The sequence below is a fragment of the Homarus americanus genome, unplaced genomic scaffold (assembly GCF_018991925.1).
Source record: "Homarus americanus isolate GMGI-L3 unplaced genomic scaffold, GMGI_Hamer_2.0 scaffold50745, whole genome shotgun sequence".
Lineage (NCBI taxonomy): Eukaryota > Metazoa > Arthropoda > Malacostraca > Decapoda > Nephropidae > Homarus > Homarus americanus.
This window is the reverse complement of record NW_024727654.1, coordinates 369759-390179: the sequence shown is the minus strand read 5'-3', so window position 1 is coordinate 390179 and position 20421 is coordinate 369759. Positions and strand designations below refer to the sequence as shown.

Genomic DNA, 20421 nt, shown 5'->3' with positions numbered 1-20421 from the left:
TGATCATCCCCACCACCCATGATCATCCCCACCACCCATGATCATCCCCACCACCCATGACCATCCCCACCACCGACCATCCCTACCCATGACCATCCCCACCACCCATGACCATCCCCACCACCCATGACCATCCCCACCACCCATGACCATCCCCCACTACCCATGACCATCCCCCACCACCCATGACCATCCCCACCACCCATGACCATACCCACCACCCATGACCATCCCAACAACCCATGACCATCCCCACTACCCATGACCATCCCCACTACCCATGACCATCCCCACCACCCATGACCATCCCCACTACCCTTCCCCCATACACACACACTTGTACCCATTTATGTACACGCAACTATACACATCCACGTACACAAACCATTTACAGACACACCACAGGCTACCATGTACGCATATAAGGTCAATCACACGCTAGATTACTTGTGTTTTGTCCAGTTTGTTTGTTATTTAGTTATTGATGTATGTAGGTTAATGATTATTGATGTGGAGGTTATTTTATGTTGATTATAGGATGTTATGTGTATGTTATCATGCTGTATTAAAGCTATATTAGTTAGGCCTATATACAGGATAATACAAAGTTGGCAACCACACTGTTTCCTTCATCTCTTACCCACATTGATACGGGACGGGAAGGCGGTTGAATACACTGCTGGTCATATCCTTGTGAACCGAAGGCCAATTATGAATTCCACGATCAGATGCAGGCGGATTCTCGATGGATTTTATTAAGGTTAAAATCCAACTATAAGGAGCTGTTAGGTCGTTATCCTAGAGCGTATATAGCCCAGCCACCCCTCCACCACCACCCCACCTCCATCCCCCTCTATCTAATGTACGTCGGTAACCTAAGGCACCAAGCTGGCTGTTAGGGAGGTCGTTATATGGGTCACCAAGCTTTGAGACCCACCCATGATTTTAATATCTCATTACCTGGCGTAATTAATAACAATAATAATAATTCCAGTTTGCTCATTTATCAGGTATAGACTTTATGTTGAGTGTGTGTACGGAAATAAATGACATACCGACATGACTTATACACGTACAGATCTATAGATGAATGATATGGTTTATAAGTTATTCATCATACAACTTCCAACCATAACTGAATAAATAAAAATTCACATTGATCCAAATTAGACTAAATGGTTAGGTTCGGCTAGGTTAGGTCAGGTCAGGTCATTATTATTATTTTTATTATTATTATTATTATTATTATTATTATTATTATTATTATTATTATTATTATTATTATTATTATTATTATTATTATTATTACTTGCTGATTACCGTGAGCATATTATTAAGTTCACATCTCATTAATTACTAAAATATTAATGGGTGATCTATAGCTGTCGTCGAGGCGGTCAGTCATAGCACTTACTGTATGTATGTATGTATGTATGTATGTATGTAAGTATGTATGTATGTATGTATGTATGTATGTATGTATGTATGTATGTTAGGGAGTCGTTGGTCCACCTCACCATACCCTGTACCGGGACACACCTTATAAGCCCACACTGACGTACAGGGACCTCGAGAAGAAAAAATGTTAATTCTTATTGGCTCATTTACAACTGAGACACAAGACGACCATACAAATAATGACTCCGCCTGAAAGGAAAGTGTAGAGCCCTCATTGGTCGATCTATAATTGGTTTCTGGAGACTTGAGAGCGAATGGTGACTGGGAGTTAACTGTGGAGGCTTCTACCTGAGGCTAGACTCCCTACCACTAATCATCCTTAGACTCACGTTGTTTATGAGTCTCTTATGACGGGTATCGGGTAGCTTGAGAAGTGTGTTACTGTGATATAAACCAAAGGTGTAGACGGCGAGGATATGTCGATTGTTATGATTGGTTGCCGCAGATGTCAATTTATTCTCACTCAATTACTGGTTAAGGCCATAGTCACCACGGTATACTTAGCTACATCTTGCCCAACCAGCCAGCCAGCCAGCCAGCCAGACAGACAGACAGCCAGCCAGCCAGACAGCCAGCCAGACAGACAGACACAGACAGCCATTCCTCCCTATAGCTCAAATACACCCAGGGCTTTACCACCGTTTGTTAATGTCTAGTGCTGAGATATGAGAATAACGACACACATCTTCAAAAACTAGTACCATTGATACTCAGTTTTGGCGGGAGGGACAAATACCGTTACACTGCTGGAATGTTCTGGAATTTTCTGCATTTGGTCGCCAGTTATGTACCCAAAGTGAAATTGCTGGGAGGAAGGTAGGGAGGGTCATTGCTACTACAGGTCTGGTAAAGCAGTTAATCTCACCTAGCTTGATCGTGGCCCCAGCAGTATAATAGCATCAGTGTGTTGGCCAAACGAGTGTATGTTCGAGTCAAATTGGACTAATAACTAAAATTGTTCAAAATAATATCAGGGCGACATTGGTTATAGGTTAGTATGGGGAACAGATAGCCACACGGACGAGTTTTTACACTAGGTAATGTAAACCTTCCTGGTTTTAAATGGTCATATTCTATAATAATTCAATTTAAATTTTTCACCGATAATAAATTGACTGAACCATTCAAGTATTGATGGATCCAGTGGGCGAAAGTTTACCCCCAAGTCCCCCTACCCCCCCCCCCTTCTGCCACCAACATGAGTTTATCCTTTTCCTATTCACTTATAATCATCAACATCCCCTGACTAACGAGATGAGGTTAAAAATGTTAAACTTCTTCCCTACTTGGATAACTCTCCTCTGTGCGCCTTCTTGAGCCATAGATGAAGTTCCAGGTTATGAAATCGTTCTTGTTGCCCTTGAGCACAATGGGTGGGGGGGGGGGGGTATTGGAACTTTCCACAGACAGAGGTGAGATACACAGTCTTCGTAACAGGTTCTACACTCTAAATCTGCCTCCTAACTGGGGGGGTATTGGAACTTTCCACAGACAGAGGTGAGATACACAGTCTTCGTAACAGGTTCTACACTCTAAATCTGCCTCCTAACTGTTGATAAGTGAAGTCACTAGTTACGGTGGCGTGTCTTATGTATCATTGATGCTGCTTCTGGGTGTCATTTCTTATCTCTTACATAATTCAGCCAGTTGAAGGTCCCTATTCTTCCATTATGAGGAGTACTCGAACCTTTGAGGACTGGGCGGGACTCTAGACCTATCAATGGTAGACGCTGCACTAGTTTGTATCGTAAGTCTTAAGTTTACATACAGTGATAGATTCAGAACATTATATTAAGTTAAGTGAAATTAGGAAAAATGACCGTTCTTCTGAGATCACGCTTCCAGTCATATATTTACACTCAAGTTACAAGTTTCCTCTGGGCCGTGCACGACATTCGACAAGTAAATTTTAGGTTATCCTATTATGTACTCACCTGGTAGGTTTCCAGACCACGCAACTGCATTGACTTTTAGGATACAGTATTAACAAAAATACAGTACAGTACATATTGATGGTAAAGTCATCGGCCGCAAACAAGCCGAAGAAGGTTCCAGACGACAAGCACAGAACAAAAAATGAAAGGCATGTACAAAAACCATATGCTAAAATAAATACAAACAAACGAATTATAAAGACTCTTGAATAAAAGTTTAATTAAAAACACCTATACTTATTGTACTCTCCGTTTAGTAATTCCAGGTTCGTTTGTTGCTGGAAGAACACTTGGGAATGACTGTGGTCCCTTCTCATCCTATTTTAACTTTAGTATTTTCATCTGTTTAGCGCTAGACGGCTACACTCAGCTGAGGAAACCCCATCGTTATTGTCAAGCATTATTCTGCATTGTAATCTCTCCCAACTGATATCTTGTACACTTTCCCTCCTCACTCCCCGCATCCCCCTCCCCTTCCTTCCCGCCCACTGGGTTCACACCTTAAGGAGAGAGAAGTTTGGCAAAGCCAAGTGATAAACACAGGAATGAACCCAACTGTACTATAAACGCGTTTTTTTTCCAGCTGAGAAAGATGCCCCGCCCCTTCCTCAAGAGGTACAGCTGATTGGCTGTTGCAAACCTGTCTGATTTTGTCCTGAAGTAATGATGTATTTTTAACCAAAATATACTTTTTTCTCAGAATTGAAATTTAAGGGGTTCAACTAATTAAGTACTTTCAGAATAACCCTAAATCACACCTTGGAAACCCATAGTTGATGAGTAATTAGCACTGAAAAATGTCTAAAATCTTTGAAGGGTCATTTTGGCCACTAATTACTCTGCAATCGAATCGTGGCCCACATGTTCATACTCAGCAAGCTCAGGAATGCCCATACTGTGATTTTCAGCAAAATCAAATTTTTGGCCAAAAACCACCAAAAAGGTAAGTCTTATACCTTACAAAATTTTTAACCAAAATATACTTTTTTCTCAGAATTGAAATTTAAGGGGTTTAACTTTCCCCGTGGCCGACAGAAGTTGTCCACTCAGGATATGCCGACGATGTCCTCCTCCAAGCCCCTGACTACCTCAGCATGCAGGAAGCCCTTGATCTGGCCTCCAGAGAGTGTGATTCACTTGGTTTCCTTCTTTCAACTGCGAAAACAAAAGCCATGTGGCACGGTCGTGTTGTACCTCCACCCCTTCTCTTATCAGGAACGCCCTTGGACTGGGTTAATGAGACAAAATACCTGGGTGTGTATGTAACTCGCACACGTTGTCAGACCCCTGAAGTCCGCTATCAATTTCAATTTCAATTTCAATTGTTTATTCCTTGATAGAGGAAGCGGGATCCTAGTGCTGTCACTAGGTACCCCTGTACAATGACACCAGAAGCATCTGGCAAGTGTGAAAAGTATATACAGTATAAATATTATAAAGGGGCTTACTAAAGCCTAAGGAAGGAAGGATGTTCCTTTAACACATAATCAATATTATTTACAAAATATCTGGCCAGTATTGGGAGGATCATCGTGTCTCCGTCAGGGGGTCGTGGAGTGGTGGTCCAGCAGGCGTCACGGAAGCGTTGTGTGTGGGGACATCTTAGGAGGTAGTGAATAAGGGTGCGGCTGTCGGGTTACTAAACTCTCCTGGTTAAAATCTTCTCGTTCTGGCAGCATGTGTAGATATACTCGAGCGATATAGTTAGGTTTCTGTAACGTGAAGTTTGTTGCTTATATAGACAAGCTGAATGTTTATAAGGCTATCACGATTATTTGTTACATAATTACTGAACACCATTTATTTTTACAGTCACAATTGTCAAATACCAGAAAAAAAACGAAATTACCTTTGAAATTATAGGGTAACGGAGCCAGCGTTAATAGACCCTTCTTACACTCAGACCCAAGTGGCTATCTGATATGATTTACAGCTGTTAGGGTCATTCCTGTTGCTCTTTTCACTATGTATAAGACAATAGATACGAATAAAGTCAATACTGTATCAAAGCAAAATCAACAAGTGCTGGTGTGTGTTTGTGTAGTTAAAGTACTGTAGTTTATTGTGATTGTTTGTGGGTTGTGTTTGAGACGTCAGAGCTCGTATATATAGTTGGTAGTGCCGATGGTTTTATCTTTTATACGAGTTATAAGAGGTTATTGAGGCGGAGAAATGGGGCAGCCGTTAGCCTCTCTCCTCTATCTCATTAAATCTTATTTAAAATGCAATTAAAATAAAGGAAATTTGAACTAAAATTGGTCATATTTTTTTTTTACTATAAGCAACATTGACTTATCTAATGTCATTGTTAACTCAAGTAGGAATAAAAACTATTATTTTTTTCATGGATGCTAAAAATTGTTTGGGTCCTTCGTATAAAATTTTGTTTTGTTTTCTGGGAGAATTTTTTATTGTTTTTTATTTATTTATTATTTCTTTTTTTTTTTCTATATTTATTTTTTAATATTTTAGTTATTTTGCCGTAATATTTATTTTATTTTCAGTTTTTATTTGTGATTATTATATTCTTATTCAGCACTTATTTGATTTTTATTACTGTATTAATTTTACTTCATATTTTTTTTTCATTTATTTTATTTAATATCATACACACTAAAATATTATTATTATTCTACATATCATTATTATTATTACTGGGCATTATTATTATTATTATTATTATTATTTTTATTATTATTATTTTATTTATTTTTTATCCAATATTTCCCTATTATGTTTTATTTCGTTTTCTTCATTTCTCTGTTGACTCACTGTATAATTATGTTCGTCTTCTATTTTTCTGTCGTTGGTAATTAACATTTTGTTTCATTATGTTTATTAGTTTATTCTTGATACACCTTTGGAGAGAGAAATAGAGAGAGAGAGAGAGAGAGAGAGAGAGAGAGAGAGAGAGAGAGAGAGAGAGAGTAGACGCTTTGTTTACTTTACACAGGAAAGAAAAACAAACCCGGGTATAAAACTTGCCCTGTCTCTATAATCACGGAGCAAAGAAAGTAGAATTATACAGTACTTTCTCTTGTGTGTGTGCGTAAATATAGAGGAACGTAAATAAAATTCCCTTTTTCAATTATTTTTTTTACTCGGTTTAAATCCCATCACATATTTTATTCAATATCTCTTCTTTTTCTTCTTACGTATTTTTATATCCATTTTTCAGTTCTATGTTGTATTTCCATTTTCGTATTTCTATTCTATTCCCATTTCCGAATTACTTTTTCCTTATTTCTCTGTTTCGTATCTTGAAGATATTTTGTAAATAACATTGATTATGTGTTAAAGGAATATCCTTCCTTCCTTAGGCTTTAGTAAGCCCCTTTATAATATTTATACTGTATACACTTGTCACACTTGCCAGATGCTTCTGGTGTCATTGTACAGGGGTACCTACTGTAGTGACAACACTAGGATCCCGCTTCCTCTATCAAGGAATAAACAATTGAAATTGAAATTGAAAGCCAAGTGATAAACACAGGAATGAAGCCAACTGCACTATAAGCGCGTTTTTTCCCAGCTGAGAAAGATGCCCCGCTCCTTCCTCAAGAGGTACAGCTGATTGGCTGTTGCAAACCTGTCCGATTTTGTCCTGAAGTAATGATGTATTTCTAAATGAGTTTATTCATAATCGTTGGGATAACCGTTTCTGACGAGAAAGATATTTAGCTAAATTATATAAAGATACTGTAGTGGACGTCTCCCTTACAACTGCCTACAACTGCATAGCCGCAGCCACCAGCTGCTACCATCTTCCCTAGCAACCAAACTAGCGGCCCAGGCGGCGGCGTCACCAGATGCCGCAGTATCCTAGCAACGGAGCCAAAGACCGGTTACTTCTCGGGTTTTCCCTACATGACTCATAGATGACTCACGGCTGCTGGGTATATAAGCTCTGTCTCTCCATTGAGATTCATTCTGGCCATTCTTCCTGAACAAGCAACACCTCCTCCGCCGCTGCCTGGCGGTCTTCGCTCCCGCCGGCGAGCATGGCGACCCACCAGCTGTCCTTCTCTGAGCGTCCTCACCGACCAGCTCTCTCATTCTGCTCTCGGTCCCTGAACACGCAACACCTCCTCCAGCAAGCTCCTCACTGTCCAGCTTTCATTCAACCAGGAGGCCAGCAACAGGCAACATCTTCTCTAACGAAGCTCCTGCACATCTCCCTCCTTCAACACGCTACTCACCGAACGTCTCTACTGAGCAGCTCCTCACCACACGGCACCTCCAGCACCAGACTGTCTATCATATAACTTATATTATACAAGAAAACCACCTTAGAGTTTCCATCCATCCTGAGTGCTAGACAACATTATATCCCGTAACCCTACAAATGGTGACTCCGGGAGATAAGCACTCACACAGGATGGAGGAGACACCAGCTCCTCTTCCTGCCCCAAGCACCACATCCTACCGACCCCAGCACACCCGTCCTGCCTCAGACGCCGACCCCGGCCCAGCAGTAACCCCTGCCGCCCCTGATGCGGCCTCTGTTCCTGAGTGCGGACCCACACACACCCCTCTTTTCTCCCTCAGGTACTCCCTGCTAATGTCCTGCACCCTGCTGCTGTCGTGGACCCAGCTGCTGTCACGAGCCCTTATCCGCCTCTGCTGACGCAGCCCCTGCTCCTGACCCAGGCCCACACACACCCCAGCAGGCGCATCTGACGACTCTGTACCTGTCGTGAGGGAAGCACAACATTCATCGCCTCCACACACCCTTTTTTCCCTTCTCCCACAGATAGTGTGTATCTAGACAGTTGTATTCAGCGATCGGCTCATTCACGCCATCGCCGTTCTCACATGTGGCATGCACCGCCCGGTCTGCCTCACATGTGCTAAGCAACTCTACAGACAACAAGTCTCCTACACCGCCTGGAGGGAAGGGGGAGTATTGTAGTGGACGTCTCCCCTACAACTGCCTACAACTGCATAGCCGCAGCCACCAGCTGCTACCATCTTCCCTAGCAACCAAACTAGCGGCCCAGGCGGCGGCGTCACCAGATGCCGCAGTATCCTAGCAACGGAGCCAAAGACCGGTTACTTCTCGGGTTTTCCCTACATGACTCATAGATGACTCACGGCTGCTGGGTATATAAGCTCTGTCTCTCCATTGAGATTCAATCTGGCCATTCTTCCTGAACAAGCAACACCTCCTCCGCCGCTGCCTGGCGGTCCTCGCTCCCGCCGGCGAGCATGGCGACCCACCAACTGTCCTTCTCTGAGCGTCCTCACCGACCAGCTCTCTCATTCTGCTCTCGGTTCCTGAACACGCAACACCTCCAGCAAGCTCCTCGCTGTCCAGCTTTCATTCAACCAGGAGGCCAGCAACAGGCAACATCTTCTCTAACGAAGCTCCTGCACATCTACCTCCTTCAACACGCTACTCACCGAACGTCTCTACTGAGCAGCTCCTCACCACACGGCACCTCCAGCACCAGACTGTCTATCATATAACTTATATTATACAAGAAAACCACCTTAGAGTTTCCATCCATCCTGAGTGCTAGACAACATTATACCACGAATTCCTACAATACATACATTCATTATTTCAAACAACATATTTTCCCCGCCTCTGCTAACGGTCGTGTAATATTTCAATGTGATTCTGATCTTTAAAAATGTTGTTTTTGCATAATTTAGTAATACTAATACGTAATTTGTCTTAGTATGCCTTATTGTGGAAAAATTAAGTATTATTAAATGCATCCCCCGAAAGCGTGAATTTGCTACCAGAGGGTTTCTTTTTTTTTTTAGTTTATTGGGCACCCTTCTACATTCGGTGCAGGATGAAGCGCTCACAGCGCTTACGGCGCCCATCTGGGAAGCATGCTAAATTCATGCTTGCCTTTATGTCTCATGAGTTAAGGGCATAGAAGCCTGAAGGGTCATAGGTTTTTGGTCAAGGGCGTAGAAGCTTGAAGAGTCATAGGTGTTTGTCAGCAAGGTATTGGAAACTCCAACAACTTTCCCTGAATACGAATTCGCAACTTTTCGATTTACAACAGGTACCTACTTTACTGCTAGGTGAACAGGGACCAAGGGGGGCTAGGAAGTGTGTCCAAACAACTTTCCACCGGCCCGGCCAGAGTTTAACAGTTAATCCGTGTACTGTATAATACTTCTGATAAACGTCCTACGTGCTTATGTTTGAAATAATGAATGTATGTATCTTTATATAATTTTGCTAAATATCTTTCTCGTCAGAAACGGTTATCCCAACGATTATGAATAAACTCATTTAAAAATACATCATTACTTCAGGACAAAATCGGACAGGTTTGCAACAGCTAATCAGCTGTAACTCTTGAGGAGGGGGCGGGGCATCTTTTCTCAGCTGGGAAAAAACGCACTTTAGTGAGGGTCACAAACTTAACACCAATAAAATATTATACTTTATATATTTTGATGTTAACTGCATTTATTTGACACTGATGTCGTGTATGAACGTGGTGGTGGGTCCAGAAGGCGTATAACGACATTTCGGATAGTTCGAATACACCACATTGTACACAAACCCTTTATTTTATGGTACTGCACTGCGCTCGACTGCCATTCATTTCTCTTACTGTAAAACCGGGTATCCCATTCACAGCTGGATGTACAGTATGCTGTATCCACTTGGCCATCGCACTCCACATGTGTATATCAACAGTTTAAAAAAAGTCGTTAAATTGTGCGTATAGTTTCCATTACCTGGACAAAGTAATATGGTTGGGCTCATTATTGTAGTTTTAATAATGATAAACACAGATCACTTTACTGGGTGTTCTTTCATTTAAATGGAAGCATAATCTGATTTGGTAATGCCGTTTTTTTCTATTGGACTTATCGTGCATACCTTTATACAATTGCACACGAAATATTTGTATGAAATATATGTGTTTTTCTTACATATTCAGTGTGTATATGGATGTATACTGTATATGTATTCATGTATAGTTGTAGGTGAGTTAGGTACGGGTGAGCTACGGTCTCACTATCTTATGGGTCATCAGGTTCACGATAATCCGCCTCTTTTTACATCCCACAATAAAACCTAATCAACCACGATCTTTTTTTTTTTACCTGGCTCTTCCCTCGCCTTTGTTTTTATAATAAATACTGTAAATAAATTTTAACTATTTTGTATTCTGAGAAGGGAAAGCTATATTCGGACCCGCCGGGACACAAACCTCGTTAAAGTTGTGACCGCCAGACCTCTCCGATTGGTGGTATACTGTACATTTTGATCTGCGGTCAGTACTTGGCAAACAAACTGTTAATCTCTCCGTTAACAGGTGGTGAAAATTCGTCCTGTTGATTTATCTGTTAATATTGAGGCTAGTCTGTTGATCTTTGTTATAATTATCACCTCAATAACGTCTTATTGATGTTTCTTAGTCGTCTAACTTCCCAACACTTGAGGCTAGTCTGTTGATCTTTGTTATAATTATCACCTCAATAACGTCTTATTGATGTTTCTTAGTCGTCTAACTTCCCAACACTTCTCCTTACTACCACCAAACTGAGAACAGTTCCATAAGGTTACTGGTTAGAAATTAGTAGATTATGGTTGAGGTCGGTCACTGATTACATTCAAAAGCAATATGATTTGCTTCCATCTTCACAGTAGACTTATACATTACTACACTATCAAACAGCCTGCCTGGATGTCATCACAGTACTTCCCTCACCCACGATGAACAATGTCTGTATGGTATAGTAGGCGTCTGGGGGCGGACATTAGAGATATTTTATTTGGACTTTTTGAAAACATTCGATAAGGTTTCTCAATGGTCTCTGTTACACCAACAGTGCGTAACAGAGACGTGACCGATCGCCCAAGCGGCTAACGAGCCGATCAGTGGTGAAGAGGATAAAAACAAAAACAAAAAAACTATGGTACTGCAAGAATGACACATTTATTATTTAGTAATGTTCAATGGATGACTGCTCAAGGGCGGATCGGGATCCGGATCCCCCTTTCATTAGAAAATTACAAGACTTTTTCTTTAATGCAGTATTGTAGTCAGGCGTTTTGTATAGAATATCTCCTAATATCAAGTGCACATGGCGTCAAAATAGCCTCAAAATGCCCATAATATTGGTCAGATTTAATTTTTTCTGGGGGCTTAAAGCGCCCCCACCCAGAACCCCTAGCTGGTTGTGCTCGCTGTGCTCGCCATTACGTTCCCACCCACAATTTCTTGGACCCCTCCCCTCTTTGATATTCCTGGATCTGCCCCTGGACTGCCTCCCTACTGACCAAAAATTTGGCTATCAAGCCTAACGTACTGTAGATAGGTAAAAAAAAACTTACGATTGGCATTGTTAACTGACTCATACCCTAACTGGTAACTTATTAACTCTATTAAGAAAGGGTCGCCATACATAACAATTAATTAGTGTCAGCTTGAATAAGTTAGACGAGCCAGAGTTTACCATTGTAAATTGTTCATAGAAAACGGGTGTAAGGGAAACTATGCCAGATTTAATACCACATTCCCTATACATTTACAGATTTCAAGTTGATTGTCTTTTCAGATATTTTCAGAGATTAGAACGCTTGCAATTGCCAAGCGTATACTGTAGATGGGCAAGGGGGGACCTAATTGAAGTTTATAAACATCTCAGAGCCCAGAGGGAATTACTCAGTCGAGTGTCCATACCTGAAGCTGGTGGACGCTTGCTCTACAAAGGGTCACAGCTCAAAGTTGAAGAAGCCACAAAGTCCAGAAAACTGTGAGGGCAAACTTTTTCTGAGTGAGAATTATAAACTCTTGAAACAATCTACCAGAGAGCGTTGTGACGGCACCAAGTGTGAGCTCTTTCAAGACCAGACCTTACCAACACTGGCGCAGGTACAGCAGATACATTCATGAGCCAATACATGCCCAGCACTTGCCAACAGTGCGTAACAGTGACGTAACCGACCACCCAAGCGGCTAACGAGCCGATCAGTGGCGAAAAGGATGAAAGTAAAAGTCGGTTTAATTTAGATATAACCCCATTTTAACACATTTATACAAACTTAATTAATAAAATCCTACAGGGAAAAAATAGATCGTGTAGACCATTTGATCACAACACAAAATATAGGTGACCTCAAACAAGTTCATAGCTGAATTAAAATCTTGCTCGGAAATAAAAGCGTATTTAGGATTATTATACAACTATTAATTATTCATTTGATACGTTAAAATATATTAGCTATCCAGTTTCATAATGGGAAATAATTATGTTATATTTTTAACTTGGAATGATATGATGTAAACAGTGTATGTCGTGGCTCACGTGTTGGAGGGGTGAAGGTGAGAAAAAGTTGTATTATTTGTGGTGTTTTAGTATTTGTGTCTACTCTTTGCTTAACTAAAATAGATCAGTATTACTTTCTTTCACTGTCTGATAAAGGAAGGACTGGTATATTCATTTAGTTGGCATGTATATGATGAATACCTTATGTGCCAGCTATATGTATTTGTATGGTGAGTTTCATTTAAGTACCCATACAGTACATCAGGGGAATTGAGTACTTGTGGTTAAGTTAGATCAGATTCTGTATAAAACTGGTAAGATTCATATTTTCTCTTGTAAATTAGTGATGAGTTACCCAAGAATATCCTAGGGTACAGAAGCGTTTTGATCTTCCTGGGAATCTTAGGAATTTAGGTTAGGTTAGATATAGTTCCTGAGTGCTGTGGCTGGGTTAGGATGGTTATGTTAGGCTAGGTCTAACTTCAAGTATCCCTCTCATAAGCTCATTCATGTGCCAGCTCATAAGGTTGGGAAACATTTCCTTTTCAGTGGGAATCTTGCTCTAATGCTAAGGTGACTATCCCCACTTTTTACCATCTGATATGGTAAAGAAACACTTGATGGACTCATTCATACACAAATTAGGATATCTGGGGGTTGGTTGATTTGTTACTCTGGCTCTAAGCGCCTCATATATTTTGGTTACAAAATGTTTATAAAATATTAAAATAAAATAAGGCTGTTAGACTTGATTTACTGTACACCTAATAATATTCAGCAAGTTCAAATCACTGGCAATTCTATTGCAACCACTACACATTGTAAGGGAAAATGACAGGTCAGCTGTTGTTGATTCATTTTGAATTGCTCGAAGGAAAAAATTAAGAAAAGCCCAAATATATAAATTGCCATTCTTAAGATGAATATGGGTAATTCCTGAGGTAAGGAACAACTTTTCACTGATACTGGATATAGTTTTATGCATTAAATCATTATTTTGTCATTATTTTGTCTAATTTATTTGGTCTAATCCTACAGAGAGGTCCAGTTGATCAAACAAGAGATATTCAGTATGAACAGACAAAATGCTTCCTGTGATTAAGTGAGTCTTTAAAGGGAACCATAAACCTTAGTTGAAGCCACAGAAACACCAAGTGAAAAAATAAAGGAAGAGATGGAAAATAAAACAGAGGTAAGTGTAATACTGTACTGTACTCTCTAGTTACAGTTTTCACACACCTTCCCTGGCTCATCACTACTCTTGAAAAATTATTTAGTATTCTGCATTCCAATTTATTGCAAACTTATTTCAATTTATGTAGCAAGTTTGTATTGATGCCACTGGGTTCATTTATTTATTTTTTTTATCTGCACATGTCATCTGCTAATTATGTGTACAGAATAATATTTAAAATATTGTTGTATCATCTGAGGTAGAAATGGTAAAGGGCCAAGAGGATTAAATGCCATGGGAGGGAGAATCACTTACCTCAACAATCCCCCCCCCCCTTGCTTTTCCTAACCCTTCACCAAACACTATATCCTGTCTCACTCACTCACTCCTTGTACAGTCGGCCACAAGAATAAGTATACACCTACGGTTTGTGTTTGAGACAAAATATCTGGTAACACTGTCCTGAACAGAACAGACAAAATTACAAAATGACCTGTAATTTATGTTTTATTCCTACATATATGTTATAAAGACATTTGTTGTGAATGTTTTACTATTGTCTTGTGTTTATGTTACAAGTAATATATTGTATCCAATGGTAGCAAACTTGTTGCCAAATGGGATTGCAGTTATCATACAGCTCCCTCCTCCTCCCCCACTTTTTCTCTTACCCTACTTTTTTTAACTGGTGTTTTGATGTGTAATGGAAGGAAGAGGAGTAAATATAAGAATAAAGAAGGGGAAACAGAAACTATTTAGAGATAACAGGTGGGGGAGTTTCATCATGCGTCTGGATGCGCAGTTTCCACGTTACCAGACCATTTTCGGACCTTACAGCTATAGTGTGTACTGTATATTTATTCCTGTGGTCGACTGTACATTTATAGAGAAATATTTTTTTTATTCTACTATCCTTCCCAGTTAGTCAGAAAAGTGCTGGGGAGACCAGGACACTGATGATCATGACCAATGTATTTACAAGGGCTGAAAATGTAGAGATATTGGTTGTTAAATCTAATACTGTACAGTACATCCTCAATTCTTGCTGCAGGGGCTTGTTTTGTTGTGATTAATGTACAGTACTTCATATATTTTTTGGTGTTTAGTCTTTATTTCTTTTGTTCACTTTTGCAGAACGATCAAGGTGCCCAAACAAAGATGTCTGGTTTGAACAGGCCAAATGGTCCACGTAAGAAGCAAGGCTTTAAAAAGTACCAAAAACCACAATTTAATCCCCAGAAAAAGCGATCTGCAAAAGAGAAGGAAGAGGTGGATAACCTAGAAAATAGGAAAACAGAGGTAAGGTCACTCTTGTCTAGGGTACATTTTTTATCACAGTTCAAATTTTTTATATGGGATTTGGCAAATTCCAGAATTTTTGTAACATATTTTAAAAAGATATTTTAGACTCACATTACAATTACTATATACCGGTAGATGGATGACATATAGTACAGGCAATAAGATTATTTTTAGAATCTACTGTAGTTTAATATCATTTCAAATTCTCATGTTGGAAATGTACGATTTTCAGTTGCCTACAGTAGCACTTACTGAATTTCATTGTGCTTGACACCATCCAGATGTGTTTGAGGTACATTGTGAATTGAATGGGTTAGCCTGTACTGTATTAGATGTTTACATTTATTGATGCTCATCCTTCATATTTCTCTTCTTAAAATAGATTAGTACAGCATGGATTACAATGCCCGTATGGTAAGAACAAAAGATCTTTAATACATAAAAGGTTTTGTTATTTTCAGCTTGCCAACATAAGTCCTGAAGAAATACTGAGCTTTGCAAAATTGCCTTTAAGTAGAAAAACTCTGAAAGGACTTAAAGATGGCAGTTTTACAGTGCCCACCAAGGTACAGCGGCAGTCTCTCATATTCTCCCTTCATGGCACTGATGTTGTAGCTGCAGCAAAAACTGGTTCTGGGAAGACACTGGCGTTTATCATTCCAGTAAGTAACATCATTGATTTAGTAATAATTCTAACATAAGTTCCTAGGGTGCTGGTGATACAGCTGTAGTGTGATTCGACCTCTGGTGAGGAAGGTGTTATCCAGGTTTTCTTCAGTTACTAAAGTTTCCTTAGATTTAAGATGTTAAGTTAAGTAAATGGTTATGTAGCTTTACATGTATACAATAATAATTGTTACCTTCATATTACTGTTTAAAGGTGACAAACACCGTAACTTAATTTACTCATATTTTAAAAAATTTAACATGTACAGTTAGTCCTCGACTTACGATGGGGTTAGGGATGAACGACCAGGTCGTAAGTCGAAAAGGCAAAATACATAGAAAATCTAAAATGGGTGTCTCTTTTTCTTCTCAGCACCACGAGAACTCTCACTTATACACTTGCCAGCCATTTTAAAGGGAATTACAAACGAAAATTTTGTCAATACACAGCGCAATCACTAACGTCGGGACTCGAAAATACGTAATTTGAAAAATATTTTATACGACTACGGCAGTCGTAAGTCAAGGAGTACCTGTATTGATGTAGGAAATTCTTATATATAAAATGAATTTCAATGCTTGGAAAAACATTGATTTATGTTGATATTGTTTGAGTTTCTTTGTTATTCAGAAAATATGATAATCCTACATGGGGTAACCTGACGGTGCCTAGGTTTGTGTTTGAGGGTCAGCTGATAGCCTACGTCTTTGATTACACTGTCAGCTACAGTACACCTTTTTTCACTTTGTATCTGCTTTTTTTTTTAATAAAAATTGCTAATTTGATGAATTTACGAAAATATTGATAAACTATTCAATGTCGTTTCAGGTTGTAAATCTCGCTTCAGCAAGAGAAATGTTGAAATAAAATAAAATAAAATAAAAATTGAAGAATTCATGGACTGACATTTTTATTGAAATAAGGTTTAGCACTGTACTTTTATGTTACTGTATGTTTTTATTGTTTATAGGAATGTATGTTAATTAATACACTATTTGAGTGTCTGAGTGGGCTAATCCCTGTAGAAAAAAGCAAATTTGACTGTTAACCCCAGCTGTATGGGTTTACTTCCAACCTGAGTAAAAGCGTCTGGCATTACCCAAATAGAATATTAAAAGTGGTATCTCTGTAGAAAAGGGATTAACAGGTGAAACACATTTTTTCTTCTCATCATCTATGTAAGTTACCTTTAGTTCTTTATATTTTTTTTATTATATCGGTTGTAAGAGATTATATAAATTTTAGTTTTAGTGATTAAAGATATTTTTTAATAGTTACAGTATATTGAAATTACGTACTGTACACATTAATACTTGGAGGGCATGCCTAGGGTCCATCTCTATGCAGAACTCACTGGATTCATCTAATATGAATTTAAAAGTCATGGATACAGAAATTGTAGCTCTGGATGGGTCTTGTAGTTGTGTATACTGTATTACTCCTCCCCTAAGTAATATTTATCGGTGGATTTTTATTGTAATTCAGTGCTTTTTATATTCCAGCTTTTAGAAATGTTGTACTGCAAAAGATGGTCACCTATGGATGGTCTTGGGGCTCTGGTCATCACCCCAACAAGAGAATTAGCCTACCAGATTTTTGAGGTGCTGAAGAAAGTGGGAAAGGAACATGACTTCTCTGCTGGTCTTGTCATAGGTAAATGTCAATTATACTCCTATGCCATAAATCTTCCTCGGTGCTGTAGTAGCAATATTTGTATTTAACTGTTAGTGCTTGATAGTATGTTTTGTCAGAAGAATACAGCCCTATTGCTTATTTTCACCATCTGTTGCTTAATAATTGTTCAAGACAGTGAAATTTTTAATTGATTGTATACTGTGGACTTGACCTAATGTTGAAGCTCAGTTACCATGTACTGTAACACCTATATATCTCTTTTCTCATACTATTATATGGTTAAGAAAACACCTGATGTAATGATGGGATGGAGTTAAGTTGAAGTGTTGTTGCAGAAGTTGAATGTTAGGGATACGGTAGTATAGAGTTTTTGGGCTTGTAATAATTCAGTTCAAGAGTAGAAAGCAACTTTGCCTTCTACTTTTATGGTGAATCCTACCATGTGTTTAGGATAAGTTGGGATAACCTAATAACTGTTGAATGCTAAGAACCAGGTGATCAGCCTCTGTCCAGTCATCCTGCATCATAGTGGGGTAAGATTTGTATATTAAGAATAACTATGGAATATTCTACAGTACATAGTTATTAGGAAGTGTCAGATTCTTATGAAAAGCAAATTTATGCTTGTTTGATAAAATATAAGCCAATATTTACAGATTCTTTTTGCAATATTTATAGGTGGGAAAGATTTAAAGTATGAGTGGAACCGTGTTAGTACGTGCAATATCATGATATGCACACCCGGCCGTCTCTTGCAACACATGACGGAGAACCCAGAGTTTACATCAGATAATGTCCAGGTGAGATACAGTTTTAATGTTCAGGTCATTGTTTCTTTGTAAATTTAATAATACTAGAAAGCAGATTAAAATACAGGATTATTGAGATTTTATATGACTTAACCTTTTGTGGCTCCCTTGAAATGACATTTGATCAACTCATTTATTGTCCTGTACATTATCTGGCTTGGTAACTTAGGGATAGCCAGATAAGTCTACAAGTTAAAAAGCCAAAAACATCTCACAATGTTGACTGGAACTTATTAAAAAATTAGTTGACCTTCTTATACAGTCGCCTTGCTACATGTGTTCTTTTGTGTCACAGATGTTGATATTAGATGAAGCTGATCAGTGCCTGTCAATGGGGTTTGCAGACACCATGAACTGCATCCTTCAGGAATTACCTTCTGATCGGCAGTCTCTTTTGTTTTCTGCTACACAGACTAGGTAAGTACACAGCTTCTAGTGGTCATTACAATTCTTGATTTAATGCTTGAGGAAGTGTTTACATGTATTCCTGTCATTTCATTTTGGTATCGTGACACATTCACATTTAACTTCATCAGTTCTTTGTACTTATATGATGTGCGTGTGTGTGTGTGCGCGTGCGTCACTAATCACATGCAGGTTGACTTCTCGCCACAATTTTATATTGAGGGGTAGAATCAGTTAATTTAGATAAAGTGTCATAGATATGGATTTGTAAACTACCCAATGTGTGGGGTGTTTTAACACTATCAGTACAAGAGTTTTACACCAGTGTATTATAGTATTTTTAATTGTGGCTGTAAGGAATTGGTAAAGAGAGTGTACTGTATAATGTGGAGATGGATGATAGGAAGGAGGAGGGGAAGATCTAGAGGAAATTAGGTTGATGGGAATGGACATCCAGGAAGTTGTGGAGCACCTGAGATATAAGGAAGGCATGTCATAAGGTTTATGTGTGTGGCATTGTAGTTAGGGTGAATGAATAAAAGTGAAAGGATATTTTGTTTTTGCTTTTTATGACAACCATCTTGCTACATAGTGATAAAGGCTGTGAATTTGTAGAAAAGAAACAGAAATACAAAAAACTTAATTCATTGTTATTGTAATTTCATCATGAGCAATTTAAAGATAGGTAGGGTACATTCTAAAGAAGGTGGAACAGAGTTTGAGAGGGGAAGAGTGAGCTCCACTTTATACCGAAAAGTTTTGAGAATGCATTTATAGTTTTATGATAAGTTTGTATTTTAGTACTAGAAGATATTCACATAAGTTTTAGACTGGAATTTATCACCGCTTCTTTTTTCAGAGATGTAAAAGATTTAATCCGTGCTGGCTGCAACAACCCTGTGTTTTGCTCTGTCCATGAGTATTCAAAGACCTCAACGCCAAAAAGCCTGAAGGAGAGTTATGTTATTTGTGATGTTCATGACAAATTCACCTTTCTCTGGTCATTCATCAGACATCACAGGAAACACAAGATTCTAGTATTTTTAGCAACATGTAAACAAGTAAGATATTTTTATATTCTTGTAAAGAAGGCCATCACAGTGTTTGGGGTGATTCTTTGTGTGCTACTGTACTTTGGTGCAGGAAAACACATACCGGTACAGTACATAATGAACGTAAACAAGGGGTAGGGGGGTAACATCACACCTGGAGGCGACTGTACACACACACACACACACACACACACACACACACACACACACACACACACACACACACACACACACACACACACACACACACACACACACTATGACCTCTTTCATCCAAAATGTTAAGATTTGTGAGTACTGTACTGTATTTTAGATAAAAAAAATTTATGATTGATATTGCATAATTCATCCACCTAATTATGGTTAATAAACAGTTGTTATACATGTAGTGGTTTTTACACGTATATATTGCATGTATTATATACAGTGTACATGAAATTGTTGAAAAGAAATGGAAAAATTGCATTTGTACTTAAAAAAAGTCCTCATATATCTGTTTCCAAGGTGAGGTTTGCAGAAATGTGTTGTAGATGAATTCAGGGTCATCAGGGGAAGTCAAGGTTGAAGATACTTGAGACTTTTACTATACAGTAATAGGAGTAGAACACCACAACAGCCATTTTAATGTGGTATTCACAAGTTATTATGAAACAAACAACAATGTCAATAATGTGCTGGCTAGTGAACAAATGACTGTTAACAAAACCCAGCATCCAGTATAAAGGTTGACCCT

The 20421-nt window shown here is 38.9% G+C and overlaps 1 protein-coding gene across 3 annotated transcripts in view; it reads left to right on the top strand.

Moving 5' to 3' along the window:
• Window positions 1–12612: 12612 nt before the first annotated feature.
• LOC121865889 (probable ATP-dependent RNA helicase DDX10) overlaps window positions 12613–20421 on the top strand; it is a 28383-nt gene continuing 20574 nt past the window's right edge. For 2 of the 3 annotated variants that reach the window (XM_042365439.1, XM_042365438.1), the window contains exons 1-8: window positions 12613–12700; window positions 13683–13836; window positions 14953–15117; window positions 15582–15782; window positions 17290–17440; window positions 18101–18222; window positions 18527–18648; window positions 19496–19697. In XM_042365439.1, coding sequence (XP_042221373.1) covers window positions 13819–13836; window positions 14953–15117; window positions 15582–15782; window positions 17290–17440; window positions 18101–18222; window positions 18527–18648; window positions 19496–19697 — 981 coding nt within the window. In that variant the 5' untranslated portion in view covers window positions 12613–12700; window positions 13683–13818. The remainder of the gene's footprint in view (window positions 12701–13682; window positions 13837–14952; window positions 15118–15581; window positions 15783–17289; window positions 17441–18100; window positions 18223–18526; window positions 18649–19495; window positions 19698–20421) is intronic. The other variant, XM_042365440.1, reaches the window with a different exon arrangement.